The sequence below is a fragment of the Nomascus leucogenys genome, chromosome 3 (assembly GCF_006542625.1).
Source record: "Nomascus leucogenys isolate Asia chromosome 3, Asia_NLE_v1, whole genome shotgun sequence".
NCBI classification, from domain to species: domain Eukaryota; kingdom Metazoa; phylum Chordata; class Mammalia; order Primates; family Hylobatidae; genus Nomascus; species Nomascus leucogenys.
Genome location: NC_044383.1, coordinates 36,627,395 through 36,641,795, shown reverse-complemented (window position 1 = coordinate 36,641,795; position 14,401 = coordinate 36,627,395). Strand labels below are relative to the sequence as shown.

Sequence of the window (14,401 nt, the reverse complement as noted above, 5' to 3'; positions counted from 1 at the left end):
TTTCTAAGAGACTTTGTAAGCAAATCTGATTTTAAGATGAAATGTGAATGAGAAACTAGGTGCCAGGGAATTTAGCACTGAACTAGACAGTCAGAACTTTTTTAACTTTGCAGGAAGAAATAAATTTTGCTCTCGTCTAAATGTTCAGAAGAAGTAATGTTGTAAATAGTTTTCTAAAAATATTTATTACCTGTGCTGTATACAAATTCATGTTCTGAGTGATGTTGGTTAGCACTGTAGTGTTATAGAATATATTTTGAGCAGTGGACTTCCTTTCATAACACAGTTCACACATGGAGAAAGAACAAAAACCAGCAGGTTGAGAGCTGTTTGGGGCCTTTAATCTGTAATGTTACATCAAATCTAAGCTTTAACTGCCCCTTCTTCTCATCTGGTTATGTTATATATATATTTTATATATATATATATATATATACACACACACACACACAGGTGTATGATAAACTGGTCAGTGGTCAGTACCCAGATCTGCAGAGCAGATTTCCAGGTGTTCTTTCTGATGTGTTGCCCATAAGCAATAAGATCCTAGGTAATAAAATTTATTCCAGGGCCCACATTGGCCCTTGTCTCAGAGGATAGGGTGGGGGTAGAACAGCTCTTGCTAAGACCTCTTGCCTTTGCTGGAGAGGTTGCTGTACTTGAATTTTTGCTTCTGTTTGTCTGCACGCTCCTTCATGTCATAGAACTCTAGCAGTGGATGAGAAAGCTGCCAGCACCAGACATATCAAAATTGGGCACGTAGTTGGAAAATTTTGCAATTTTTCATGAATTTATAGGGTTTCCAGAATCTAGTTGAGGCAAAGCTCATTTGGCTATAGAGTAAATGTAAGACTTGTTACCATAGAAATTTAAGTGGCCAGTTCAATGTCCTTTGGCTATATTTGACCTACCTTTAAAACCTAGCCCATTTCATATCAGCCTCTTCTGTGCCTGGGCTTGAAATGTCTAAAGCTGCCTTCGTGTCTGGGATTGCACCATGTAGGTCAGTATAAAGAGGGCAGTCACTCCTCCATTTCTCCCAGCGTGTCCAATTCAGCAGACTTCTAAAGCTGTTAAGCAGCCTCTCTTTTTGACCGTCCTAAACTTTGTGAAAATAAATACCCCACACCCAGATAACCATTAATAGAAGTAATGTAGTTTTTTAGGCTTTTGGAATATGTCTTCTCTTTTGTATTTATGATGGTGTTTGGAATTTTTCACTAGTGTTTTTTAGACTGAAGTGGGTGCATTAGGATAAAACTTTCCCTTGCTGAGCCTGAAGGCAAGCAAGAGGGAAGAAATTGACCTGTATTGTATCATTGGGGAGGTGACTACTTCTTGTGGTGGTAGGGGGTGGGGGGAATGGGGCATTGTAGATTATGTGGGGGTACAATAGAATTCTGGCCTGAGGCTCCCCAAGTCTTATTACCGTGTATGAAAAATCCCCATATTAGCCTCACTTAATCTCAATAGAAGCCTGCTGTTTACCCTCAGGGAACAAGTAGTTTTCAAAATTGAGCTCCTCCAAGGTCATTGGCCAATGCTGTGTGCAAGCATTGGTCATCTTTGTAAACTCATGGCATTATTTCCTCATATGCATTATGATACTAAGAAATTCAACCCCAACCTGTATGAAAAGCACAGCCCAGGGCCCTAATTGAGGCTAGCATGAATGCCTTTGAGGGGCCAGGGGGCCATAGGAGGCCCATGCAATTTAACTGAAGCTCAGGTGCCACGTTGGATTTTTATTCTTATTAGGCTGCAACCTTTCTGAATGAGTTTAGGGCAGGGGCTGCTGATCCGGCTGTGGATTCAGGGAGCTCTAAAATGAATCTCTACCGTTCCTTTAAAGGTCTTTCTGGTTCCTCCCAGTGTTGTCATTGCTGAGGTCGATCTCGTAGTTGTTCAGTTGTGCTCTTTTTGCTGTCTTGTGAGTCTTAGCCAGTGATCCAGCTGCCCAAGGACAGGGCCTCCAGAGGGCCTAGCGCCCTCCTGGTACCAAGCGTGTGCTCCTGGCCTGTGTGACAGTGTCTTTCCAGAAGCAGTGAAATGAGAAATTCTGCAAGTGGCCACCCGGAAGATCAGTCTGTATCTCTTGGGCCTGGATTTCTACTATGTTAGTGAGTGTAGGAATATACTGTGTCTTTAATGGATGAAAATTCAATGTATGCTGTGAATTTGTTGGTTTGAAACATTGAAATTTTTCATTAGACAATGTTTACATACCTCACCTGAAGAACCTTTGAGAGTGTATATATAAAATTTTAAAATATATTAAGTTGCTTTAAAACAATATGTATAGCTATAAAAGTTGGAGTTATTTTAACTTTGAATATGTACCAAGTCTCTTAAATATTGAAATCTTGTAGACTTCTTGTGCTTCTGTGTTTTGCTTTCCTATCAGGCCATGTAGGAAACTGTGTTCTTGCTATTGGTAGAGGGGCCCTCACTGAAATCCAAGCTTGGAAGGATTTCCTGTGTTGTTTCAGATTCTCTTGTTTGGTTTTGAAGGATGGGGTGTGGAGCCAGAGGATGTGTGGGAGGGGTTTCTCTAACATTGACTTCTATTCCATGAGCTATTTCAAGGCGCTTATTTTATGGCAGCATATTAAACTTCTTTGATATTCAAGTGTGTCTGTGTAGTCACTGGAGGGCACAGAACGCCATGGAGCCGGGCATTCAACTTGCAGCCTAAGGCAAAATTGATGAGTTGCCAGAAGGAACCACAAAGCAATACTTCCACCAAGTGTCACGGCTTAGAGAAACCTTGTTTGCTAATGTAAGTAATAAATTATTTTGTGAGTTCTGCCTAACTTCGGGGAAAAGAAAAGGCAATGGAGGAATCCTTGAGATTCCCATGGCAGGGTTGGAAAGGTGCCAGCATTTCATCCTGAGGGGCAGGGAGCAATGGAGGGCAAACTCCTGACCTCAGGCTAGCCACTGGGAAGTGTGCAGGCCACAGGCCAGGGCTGCCCCAGCTCTCAACACCCTTGTTGGAGTATGGCAGAAAAAGTCCTTCCATTTGCTAGCCTCATGAGTTTTTCATTATATTCTTTCAACTCTGCTTGAAGTGGGTCAGCGTAAGGGCCCACAACAAGCTCATCTGACTGTGCCATCACTGTGCAGAACCACATCCAGCAAAAATAACCCCACAGCTGACTGCCAGGCCACCCGTCTGAATCTGAATTTGGAAGATTACCTCATTCCAGGTTAGTTGTTTTCATTGTTAAGATAGACCTCTTTTCCTCCAGTAGTCATCCTGTAGTGGAATAATGAAAATACTGACCCCAGAGGTGCAGACTGGCTGCCTTGGGGTGAGGGGACATCTCAAAAATTAACTCTGAGGGCTTTGGGCTTAGGGATGATAGAGATGTGTCATCACCAATCTCAGGAAAACTTGGCAGCTCTAGTAATCAGGATGTCGCCTGTTGGAAGTCTGGGCACTGCTTTTTGGCCTCCACCCTCCCAACCAAGCCCGGCTGTGCCCATTCCCTTGGTTGGGGATTTCCCTTTAGCAGTGAAATTTGCCACTGATTTTACTTTAACTCAGAAATAGCAAACTGATGGCCTACAGATGTTTTCTTTAGCCTAGTGTTTGTTTAAAAAAAAAATTCATGAGCTTTTTTTTACATAAAGATTGAGAGTTCTGACTTTTTAAAAAAAAATTAAAAAGATGAAGATTTGACAGAATTAACTCATGGTAAGAGTCAGCTGGCATGAGATTGGAAAACATGCCTTTCAGGTCACCACAGCCCCTGACTGTCAGTTCCCATTTGTCACTGTTTCTTCACGGCAGGGGAATGGGTCTGTGTACGTGCTGCCTTATCAGAAGTGACAGCCAGGTGACTGACAGGTAACCAACTGGCCATGTGAGACAGGAGCATCCAACCCCATTGGAACACATTTTCTCTCCTGCACACTGTTCATTACATTTCCTCCAAAATCCCTGATTTTTTTGAAGGCACTGAAGTTATATCATCAATTGGCCGCTTTTAAGATGACCCATGTGCTGTTAAGGTGTGGCCTGTGTGACCATTGCCCTGGCCCAATTTTCCACAGAAACCTGTCCATGGTCCTGGCTCATGGTCCTGGCTCAGGCTTCCCTTTAGTGTCAGTGACCCTGCCCAGCCTGCCTGCCCGGGCCTGGCCTTACCCAGACATCCATCCTGAGTCATATAAAATTGTGCTTACAGTGATCTCGTCTGAATGGTGACGGAGCCACTGCAGATGTATGTGTGCCTGCTTTCTCCACCAATTTCTAAGAGCCACTGTGCTAGGAACAGGAAAGTGAACCTCACAGGGCATCTGAGAAGTCACACTATCGATTGCCCTGATGGCTCCGAAACCCTCAGAGCCAGATTAAAGATGGGTGTGGCTCTGTGCGCAAACTTACAGAATTTCCATGTCATGCCAGATGAGGATGAGCAGCCTCCCCAGCTCGGCCGTGCACTGACAGACCCTGGGGGTGTCCCCCAGCCCTCTCCCAGGACCCCCTCCTTCAGGAGGAATGGACTTCAGGAAGAGCAGGGAGTTCCAGGGACAGACATCCTACGTGTGTAGCCCCTTGGAGCCATCCCTGGATGGTGGCCCATATGTGATCAGCCCAGAAGCCCTAGGAGAGAATGCCAGCAGCACCGGGCCCGCCCTCGGTGGAGAAAAAGAGACCAACAAGGCAGAGTGAATCAATGTCATGTTCACATGGAAGACAATAGACAATATCGACATAGTCTAAAACAATACTTCCAGGGCAGGTGCAGCTCCCTCATGGGCCTGTTCTAAACCAGCCTCTAGGAGTCGATCCAAACAAGACTACAGAAACCCCCAACAAAACGTGCCACGACCACATAGCATCTGAAAGGCAAAACAAGACGATGGATGTTGACTTTAACATATAAAAATACTATAACAAAATGAAATACAAATATATATTAGAATCTGTAAGTATTCTGTATAAAGAGATACTTTTGCGGTTAGGCTACCAGCAGGCAAAGAGGAGACAAAGTCCAGCCTTTTCCACTTCCTGACACCTTCACCGAGAGCCCCGGCCCTGTTGCCAGTGATGCTGCAAGGCCACAGCTCCCTCGGGACGCACCCTGCTGTATCTCTTCATGCCTAAAATGCAGAGCGAACTAGGGGTCTTCACAAAGGGGGACAAGATGTGGAGAGAGGACTTCTCAGAGGGGTGATTTTGCAGTAGCCACCTTCCGGACTTTCAAGCAGAGTGTGAACAGGCAACATAAGTGCTGACTCAGGTCCTTAGCAACTCGCTGGTTGATGGCCAAGTTGGAGAAAAAGTTGATCCTGGGGCACACAACTCCCACATCATCTCATGGTGGATTCCAATCCTCAGACTGCACCAAGGTCAGCGCTGCTGTGCTAGGAGGCTGGGCCATGTGGTGGGGCCGGTCAGGGGAGCCTTAAGCTCACATGGTGCTCCCTGGGAACAAACATGCCAGCTGCTTACCTCCCAGCCCCATGGCGCCGGGTGAGGGGTGAGTATCACCTGTCTACAGGTGCCCTTTCCACCTCCTGCAGAATGAAGAGGCCTCCTGCCAGCCAGTGCCCTTCAAGCCTAGCAATTGGCTTCTCCAGGGTGGTGGGGAATGGTGGTGGCCAGGGAAGCTATCTTTCTCAGGGTTGGTGAGTCCCAGAGCACATTTCTTCCAGGGAAGAGGCAAGCTAGCTGCCCTTGAGCTTTTCTGCCCTATCCAGCCCGGTGCAGATGCTCTGCAGGGTCCCACGGTGGCCTGGAAACTCAAGGTAAGAGAGGGATGCCATGTGGGCCTGGGAGAAGCCCCATGAGGCCCAGGCTGTGGTCTACTTGGGGGTGGGGGCGGGCACTGTGGCCTTGCTCAGAGCTCCAAGCAAGTAGATCCCAGCCCCCTGGTGAGGGGCAGATCCTGCCATGAGGACATCTCCCACATTGGGCAGGGCACTGCCCTCTTCCCATCACAGGGACCCCAGGACTAACAGTTGCTAGATTGAGTCCCCGTGGCATGGGACATGCCAGGCACCCTCTACCCCAGCTCTAGCCCTCTAACCAACATCAAGGGCTCCCCTCACTGCCCTGGGTGGGGGACATGGGCAGGGGACGCGGACACAATGCCACTCTGAGCCTCACCTGAACATAGACCCAGCCATGCCTCCTGGTCACAGGTGGAGGGAGCCAGGGCAGGGACATGCTCACCCCCCGTTGCCCACCAGAACCCCCCAGGGGTGTGCCCTCTTGGTGAGCCCTCTGGGGAAGGAGAGTGCAACTTTGCCTCCCTTTAGCCCATTCACAGTTTGGCCTCACAAACCATCTTTCTACATTTTCACTGTGTATGGAAGAGAAGACAACGCAGTCAGGCAATCATATATTCAGCGCCTCTTCCACCACTGGCTCCTTTGTTGCCAGCAACCCTCTGGCCTGGGCCGCTGTCTGTGGCTGGAGCCCCCACTCAGCTCAACTCTTCCCGGGCATCCTGGTCGTTCCTGCGATGCTCTGGGATGAATTCACATCTGTCCATTAGGCCAGAATGTCCACAGTCCCCAGCCCCGGGTTAGGCACATAAATACTTATTTATGGGATCAATGAAGATAGGTCTTCTAACTCCTCTCGCCTCCCAAGACCACAGTGGGGGAGTCTACACTGTTCCTTTAGTCATCCCGCCCCCCACCTCCAGCCATTTTACAGCTGAGGAACCAGAGGCCCAGGCGGGGAGAAGTTTGCCCCGAGTGATAGAGCCAGCGGGGACTTCCCAATGCCTGGAGCACTGTCCCTTCCACTGCTCCCTACTGGCCTGCGGTGTGAAGGACTCTGAACCAGCTGCTCCCTGGTCAAGCACCCTGGCCCAGACCCTCACACCCAGTCCCTCTGCCAATAGCTCACTGACAGCTTGTGGCTGACTGGTGGCTGGGGAAGCCCAGGACCAATGCTCCTTCTCTGGCCAGTGTCTGGAGGCAGATGATGTTTGTTTACCTAGAGCAAAGAACCCTCTGCCCTCTTTAGTGGGGTCTGCCACCCTGAGCAGCCCCTGTGGCTGTTTCCTCCACATAAGCCCTCCTTGCAGCTACAGTAGTCATCCTAGAACTTTAGGATTCAGAGGCCTGGTCCTAAGAACCACCTCCACCCACAGCCTCGTTCCCAAGCAGTGGCTGCAGAGCTGCCAGTCAGCCCAGCGGGGAAGGGTCCGACCCTCCCTGGCCAGCAGGAGGCGGCACCCCCACTCCAGAGCCTGGCCTACCACCAGCAGATTCTGTAGCAGCAGAATGAACCAGGCTGGCTTCCTGGGGAGGCTGAGAGTACTTCATGGTTGCCCGCAGAGGGGTAAGAGGCTTCCGGGGCCACAGACCCAGCTCCAAGCCAGCCTGGGCCACAGGCCAAAGGGAAGAGTTGGTTTGGAAGGCTGTCATTTTTCTTCTCCAGACTCAGGTAGCAGGTAAGGAGGGGTGTCATCGTTCTGCACTTCTTGGCCTGACCTCACGCACACATTCATTCAACAAATATTTATTAAGCGCCTGTTTGTGCAAGGCACTTCCAGAGAGGGCAGCCCGCAGCTCAGGCCTCGCCCACCCCCACTGCCCCCAGCTATGGCGCAATTTGCTTTTAAAAGGCTGCTCTGGCACCACCCCACCCAGGAGGGCCCAGCTGCCCAGGAGCCGTCCTGTGATGACCTGCACCCCAGCCCAGCTGCTGGCGACTGTCTCCGCTGCTGCAGCGGCTGGGGCCCCTTGCCCGCCCTCACCCGCCTGTCCACGCCCAGCGCTATGCGCAGAGGGCACAGCCACACTTGGTGGGCTTTTCCACCTCCTCGGCAAAAGAGGTCCCATCGCTGCACTCAAAGGTGAACTTCCTCCGCTTCAGCCGAAGGCCCTGGCAGCAGCCCTGGCCTGGGCACGAGCCCCGGCACTCCACCCATGACAGGGGGCGCGTGGTCTGGCAGATGGCATAGCCCCTCTGGACCTGGTGAAAGTCCCGGACAGGGTCCCCCCGGCACTCGGACTCTGGATGGGACAGACACCAAGAGAAAGCCTCAGGGCACACCCATGGGTGAGCTGCTGCCTCCAGGGAGGCAAGAGGAAGAGGAGGAGGAGGGCAGCATCTATGGGGTGGATCCTTTGGCTCTCAGACCCCACCTCTGTCCCCAGCATACTTCTGCCTCCCACTGACATGCACAAGCTTCCTCCCAGGGCCTAGTCTGGTCCTAGCGTCAGGGCCCTCCAGGACAGATTAAACTGCTGGAGGGAGGGAGGGGTCCCCATTGCTAGAGGTGTGCAAGAGAGGCTGGAGGCTCTGGGGCAATAACATTATGGAAAGGATTCGTGCTGGGGAGGGGATAGCCTAGGGGACCCTTAAGGTGCCTGAGTTCTGGGTTTCTCCAGCTTCTCCCTGCCCAGCCTTAGCAGTCCGGATTCCAGCAGAAGCCATCTTGGTCAAGCAGGCCAGGGAGGGCCTGGGAAGGAGTCCCCAACCCTTGGACTTCCTGCTGCCGCTCCCAGGTCATGAGGTGATGGGGCCAAGATGCAGAGGTTGGGCCAGGAGCTGTTACCCCGGCTGGTCTCTTCTGCAAGGAGAGACCCCAGCCAGAAGAGGCGCATACCCTGGATAAGGGAGCTGCAGGGCAAACTGGGCCAGGAGAGATAGATTGGGAGCAGTGCCCAGAGGGTGGAGGGACTCTGAAAGCCCCATAGTAGCCCATGGTACAGGGCTGGGGGAGGACAGAAGGGCTGCCGAGGCTGGGAGGAAGAAAGAGTCAAATTGCTAAAGCAATTTGTGGGGGACCCTGGGGAGGGCATGTCAGGAGGGGGGCCCCTGACCTTGCTCACACAGCTCGCCCGAAAAGCCTGGGTCACACACACAGTGTGCCCCCTTGGTGCCTGAGGCCTGGCAGTGGCCATGCAGGCACTGCAGGCCTCTGCAGGGCTCTGCCAGGGCCACGGCCTGGTTGCACAGCGCCCCCGAGTACCCATCTTGGCACTGGCAGCTGTAGGAAAGAGCGTCGAGGGGCACACATTGCCCATGGACACACCTGGAGGGGACAGAAAAAAGGTGCTGTGAGGACAAACCCAGCCAAACCCCACCCGACACAGCCCACCCTGCCCAGCCCTGACTTCACAGGTCTTTTTATTCTGTTTCCAAGACTGAAACAAAGGGAGTTGCATGTGACTATGTGTGTGTCCCTATAGGCCTTGTCCTATTAATAAAAAGTGAAAGCCAGATAAAGTAATCAAATCCTGGCTTGGGCCACATGTTCTAATATGGGTTGGAAAACTGTGAGGCAGCCCTTCCCATGGGGAAGGAACAAGTAGGCAGGGGCAAGGGCTCCCCCAGTGCCCCAGGCTCACTTGTGGCCATGGCAGGGGCCGTCAGCGGGCTGGTCACAGTGCAGGCCCACCCAGCCGGCCTCGCAGTGGCACATGGGCCCTGGGGTGGCATTGGGCTGGCAGATGCCATGCAGGCAGTAGAGCTTGCGGCAGGGTTCGCAGCCTGGCACCACGCCCGGCTTCATCTGCGTCTTGGTGAAGTCCTGCAGCTCGTTGTTGATGTACAGGTTTCGGATGCAACCATGGAAGCCGGTGCCGTTGAGGATCTGCCACAGGCGGAAGGCAGCTGAGTTGACATCCACAGGCATCCCTGGGGTAGGGGAGGGAGCAGAGCTGGGCTGAGTCAGGCTTGGGCTATGCCGGGCACCCACCTCGGAGGTCTGGGCAGCTCCATGGCCTTCCCTCTTGCCTGTGGGCTCTGTCCCTCACCTCTGCAACCCTGATCCAAGGTCCTTTGCCACCTTGGAGGGCCCAGGCTCCTTTCCCAGAAGAAAGGGAAAAGCTGCTTCCTCTGTGATTGGAGCTGGGGCATCAGGCCTGGTGGTGGCCAGCTGCTGCGTGCGGCTCTGAGGTGCCTGTTCCTGAAGTCTGGCTTCCCTCGCCAAGGTGCCTTCTCTCCCTGGGATGCTAGCTTTTACCTCCCAGAGACCCCAGCCATAGCAAAGGGGCAGGACCGAGATATCATATGTGGCGCTAGGTCACTGCTTTTGTGGCTGTCCCTTCTCAGCAGCCCTCTGAAGTAGGGTTTGCTAACCCCCATTTGACATATGCTCATGACTGGCCTGAAGCTGCACAAGGAGTAAGCTGCGGAGCTGGGCTGAGGCCCAGGGCCATCCCTCACCTCTGCCCCAGCCTTAGCACACCTCCCACAGGGTGGAGATGGCCCCACTGCATCCAGCAGCCTGCTTGTCAATACCTAGAAATGCTTGCAGGTGGTAGACGGGGTCATCTAGCCTGCAAAGCCTCTAAGGCCAGCTGAGGCAGTCCCTGGTTGATGCAGGGACTCTTTGCCTGAGTCTCTTGCAGTGGCTCTGGGCCTCTGAGGGCCCCAAGACTGGGAATGGACCTTAAGCCATTGAAAAGCCCCTTCTAGCCCAAAACCAAGAGGAAAGATGCCCAAGGTGTCGCAGATAGCTTGGACAGTCCCAGGACCTCCCCTAAGCCAGACCTTGCACCCAACCCAAGCATCCATCCTTCTTGGTCAGTCTGGGCCAGGCAGAGAGCAGCTGGGCTCCAGGCAGCGAGGCCAGTCCACCTGCAGCTTGGCCACCACCAGGATCATCTTCCCACTTGGCATTTCCCACAGTACAGTCCCTAGGTACCAGCTCTCCTGGCTGGCCTCAGGCCAGACAGCAAAAGAGGCCCCACCAGGGCCAGGTCCTCACCTCCCACATAGAGTGGCGCCTCGCTGTTGAGTGTGTAATGTTTGCCAAAGTTGTCCATGGTCATGGGACTCCCGCCATCAATGGAGAGATTCACCATCTGGTCAAAGGCAACCAGCTCAACAGTGTGGAATTGCCCGTCGTTGATCGTCTCAGCACTGGAAGAAGAGGGGGTTCCCCGTTCCAGGGAGTGGGCATCAGTCTGGACCATCCCTGCCTAGGCACTTCCCCAGAAACACCAGCAGCTGCTTCCCAGGAGACCAAATATCTAAGGAAAAGGACTCGGGGGGCTCAAGGGTCTATCACCCGATCCCTTTCACTCCCCTTCTTGGACTCCCTGGGGAAGGCTGAGAGGTTTGAGGCAGGGGTCCCAAACTTACGAGTCTCCCCCTCCCCATTAAGGAGCCTCTTCGAAGGTGGTGGTGGGATGGGGAAGGATGGGGCCACTGCACAGGCCTTAGAGAGAGACCTCAGCCCCAAGCTGGGGCTAACCCAGGTAGTTCAAGTGTCATTCAAACTCAGGCAGCCCAGGTTTCTAGAGGTCTCGATAACCACCTGCTTTTGGCCCAGGAGACCTCGCCCTGGCAGTCCCGTACCCCCGAGGGCAGCTGGGGGGCATGAGGAAGCCCTACCTGTAGATGGCAGAGCTGGGGTAGCTGCCTGGGTCGTAGCTGACACGCACATGGCCCTGGTACAGCTCAACTGCAATGTGGTCGTTGTCCCCGTTGTACAGAAGGATCCCATTGTCCTCTGCCGTGGAGACCTGATGGACAGTGGCACTTTCTCTCCCACCCCACCCCATGCAGCAGCAGCACAGGCTAGCAGATGGGGCAGAGAGGGCACCCAAGATTGGAAGAGAGATGCTCTGTGCAGAGCTCTCTTCCCCCATCTGGCCAGCCTCCCCAAGGCCATTCTTCCAGGGGGCACCAATAGGGGCTGCAGCCTCTGGTTCAAGCCCCATCCACTGCCAGCCTGGCCAGGTCCAGGCAGGGGAGGGTGATGGGTCCCTGAGGCCTGGAAACTCTGTGCCGGGAAGAGCAGCCAGGAGACCTCAGGACAATCTTCCCAGAGAGGAAAATTAGACTGGGACCCCTGTCTGCTGGGTGTGGGTAGCCTTGTCCTGTGGGCCTTGGGGAGCTAGCTGCACAGGGTGGGAACTACAGAGAGGACAAGTTCAGGAAGGCTCTCTGACAGCCAGAGTCATCCAAGCCTAGTGAAAGGAGCCACTCAGAAGGTAGTGTCTGTCGCTGGAACCGTGCAAGCAAAAGTGAGATCTTTGCCTCAGGAGGGAGATCCCTCTAAGATGCTGTAGGAGCCATGATCATTTTTCCCTGCCTTGTCCTGTTCCCTCCGTTTCTTCTGGTAAAGAGACCCCTGGTCTGTGGATCTGGGCATATGACCCAGCCTGTCCAGTCACACTGCCCCATCTCCGTGGACTCAGAGGCTGGTTCAGAGATGGGCATGTGACTAACGCCAGGACAATCAGAGATCTTCCTTGAGCTGCCAAGAAAGAGCCTTTGTAAATCAATGTCTGGTAAAAGATGAGGATAAACCAAGGACGTGCCCGAGGCAATGGCTGGTTAGGGTTTTGGTGAATTTTATTTTTGGCGGTTAGGCTAGCTGTTGTCTGGCCATGTAGACTATGTAAGTGGATAGGATGTTGGAGAGGTGACGTAGGGGAAGGGAGAAGAATGCGCATGTTTGAGAGGCTGAAAAGTTCTGAGAAAAAAGGAAAAGAGGACAAAAGAGAGGGAAGAAAGATGTGGCATTTGTGACAGGGAATGGAATTCGGGGGAAAGAGAAAGATGACTAAAGAGGAGTTTAACATTCTTTGTCATGTGCTATGCAATATAAACCACTCTCCTCTCCATCCCCCCAAAATGTTTAGCAAACTATTGATATATTTCATCAATGCTGTTGAAGTGGGAATTGCTTTATTTTCCCCTCGATATGAAGATGTTCTGGGATGGAACTGAAGGCATGAAAAGGACGAGTTAAGGGACCCTAGGGACATTTGGTTAAAGGTATAAGCCCAAAGTTAACTCTGGCCACATTCCAGGCACACACAGAAAGCCTGTCTGCAGCACTGGAGGCAGATACTGAGGAGTAGCTGGGACAAGAAATGGTGGGAGGGGATGATGGCAAGTCTGGTTTTCTGGATTCAGTTACCCATGAGACCATGTCCACCCCTACCCTGGTTTTGTGACACTATAACCTTTCTAATTGTGCTTAAACTAGTTCAAGCTGAGATTTTGATACCCATATGCAAAAGGTTTTGATTACACAGAGTCCTTCCAGTTCCCCGGGCACCATGCAGAGATGTATCTTGACGCTCTGGCCTGAGCCAGGGTCGCCTGCTCCCTGACTCCCCTCTGTGACCAAGCCCCCTGGCACGCACCTGCAATGTGATGTTGGCCCGTGGCCAGTTTTGCAGGTCAGTGAACTGCAGGTAAGTGTCCCGATCCACAAAGTTGACACTGAGCAACTTCTCACACTCAGGGCCACCGAAGCCTGGGAGGCACTGGCACACAGGCCTGTTGCCCTGGTCCACACAGTTGGCCCCATTCTGGCACTCAGTGCCCTCACAGGGGCTCTTGGGGGCAGGCAGATGGGGAGGGATCTCACAGAGCTGTCCACTGAGAGGAAAGGACACAAGTCAGAGAGGGCCAAGGAGGAAGGGAGTATCTTCCTCTCCCACAGCCCTGGAGAGAAATTCACTAAACATCTTGGGAAAATGGATTCTTGAAGCGACAGAAGACGCTCCTAATAAACACTTTTCATGAGAGAGCTGAGAGCCAGAAGGATACCAGGATACAAGTATAGTCCCTGGTCCAGCAGCATCAACATTACCTGGACACTTGATGGAAATGGCAAACCCACTGAATCTGCTTTTTAACAAGATCCAAGGTGATTACTGACAATGTCAATAACTCTGCAAGGCATATTTTACTACACCCATTTTACAGAAAAGAAAACTGAGACTTAAGACACAAGCATAAAGAGGGAAGAGTCAAGTTAGTAAAATAAGAAATAAAAGAAGGGACATTACTACCAACCTCATAGAAATACAATGAATTATAAAGGAATACTATGAACAACAATATACCAACAAACTAGATAACATAGATGAAATGCACAAATTCCTAGAAATATTCAAACTACTAAAACTGAACCAAGAAAAAAAATAGGAAATATGAATAGACCTATAACTAGTAAAGGAATTAGTAATCAGAAAACTTCCCAGGCCCAGATGGTTTAACTGGTGAATTCTACCAAACATTTAAAAACAATAAATACCAATTCTTCACAAACTTGTCCAAAAAATAAAAAATGAGGGAACATTTTCTAACTCATTCTATGAGACCTGCATTACCCTGATAACCAAAACCAAAGACATCACAACAAAAGATATCACAAAAAACTACAGACCAATATCTATTATAAATATTGTCACCAAAATCCTCAACAAATTACTAGCAAATCAAGTACAGCATAAAAAGGATTACATACAATGACCAAGTGAGGTTTACGCCAGGAATGCAAGCTGGTTTGACCTCTGAAATTCATTTAATGGAATACATGATATTGATAGATGAAAAGGCAAAAAAAAAAAGTTCATCTCAATAGATGCAGAAGAAGCATTTGACAAACTTCAACATTCCTTCATGACAAAAACACTCCACAAACTAGGAATAGAAGTGAACTGCATCAAC

At 51.3% G+C, this 14,401-nt stretch overlaps 1 protein-coding gene across 2 annotated transcripts in view; it reads right to left on the bottom strand.

The window, feature by feature from the left end:
* Window positions 1–4,673: 4,673 nt before the first annotated feature.
* The window catches only part of SLIT1 (slit guidance ligand 1), a 188,355-nt gene continuing 178,627 nt past the window's right edge, over window positions 4,674–14,401 (bottom strand). Inside the window, exons 32-37 of one of the 2 annotated variants that reach the window (XM_003255278.3) lie at window positions 13,087–13,324; window positions 11,321–11,451; window positions 10,692–10,846; window positions 9,328–9,616; window positions 8,800–9,011; window positions 4,674–7,986 (exon numbers count right to left, since the gene is read on the bottom strand). In XM_003255278.3, the coding sequence (XP_003255326.2) occupies window positions 7,748–7,986; window positions 8,800–9,011; window positions 9,328–9,616; window positions 10,692–10,846; window positions 11,321–11,451; window positions 13,087–13,324 (1,264 nt within the window). In that variant the 3' untranslated portion in view covers window positions 4,674–7,747. Of the gene's footprint in view, window positions 7,987–8,799; window positions 9,012–9,327; window positions 9,617–10,691; window positions 10,847–11,320; window positions 11,452–12,270; window positions 12,408–13,086; window positions 13,325–14,401 lie in introns of those variants that run through there. The other variant, XM_030808989.1, reaches the window with a different exon arrangement.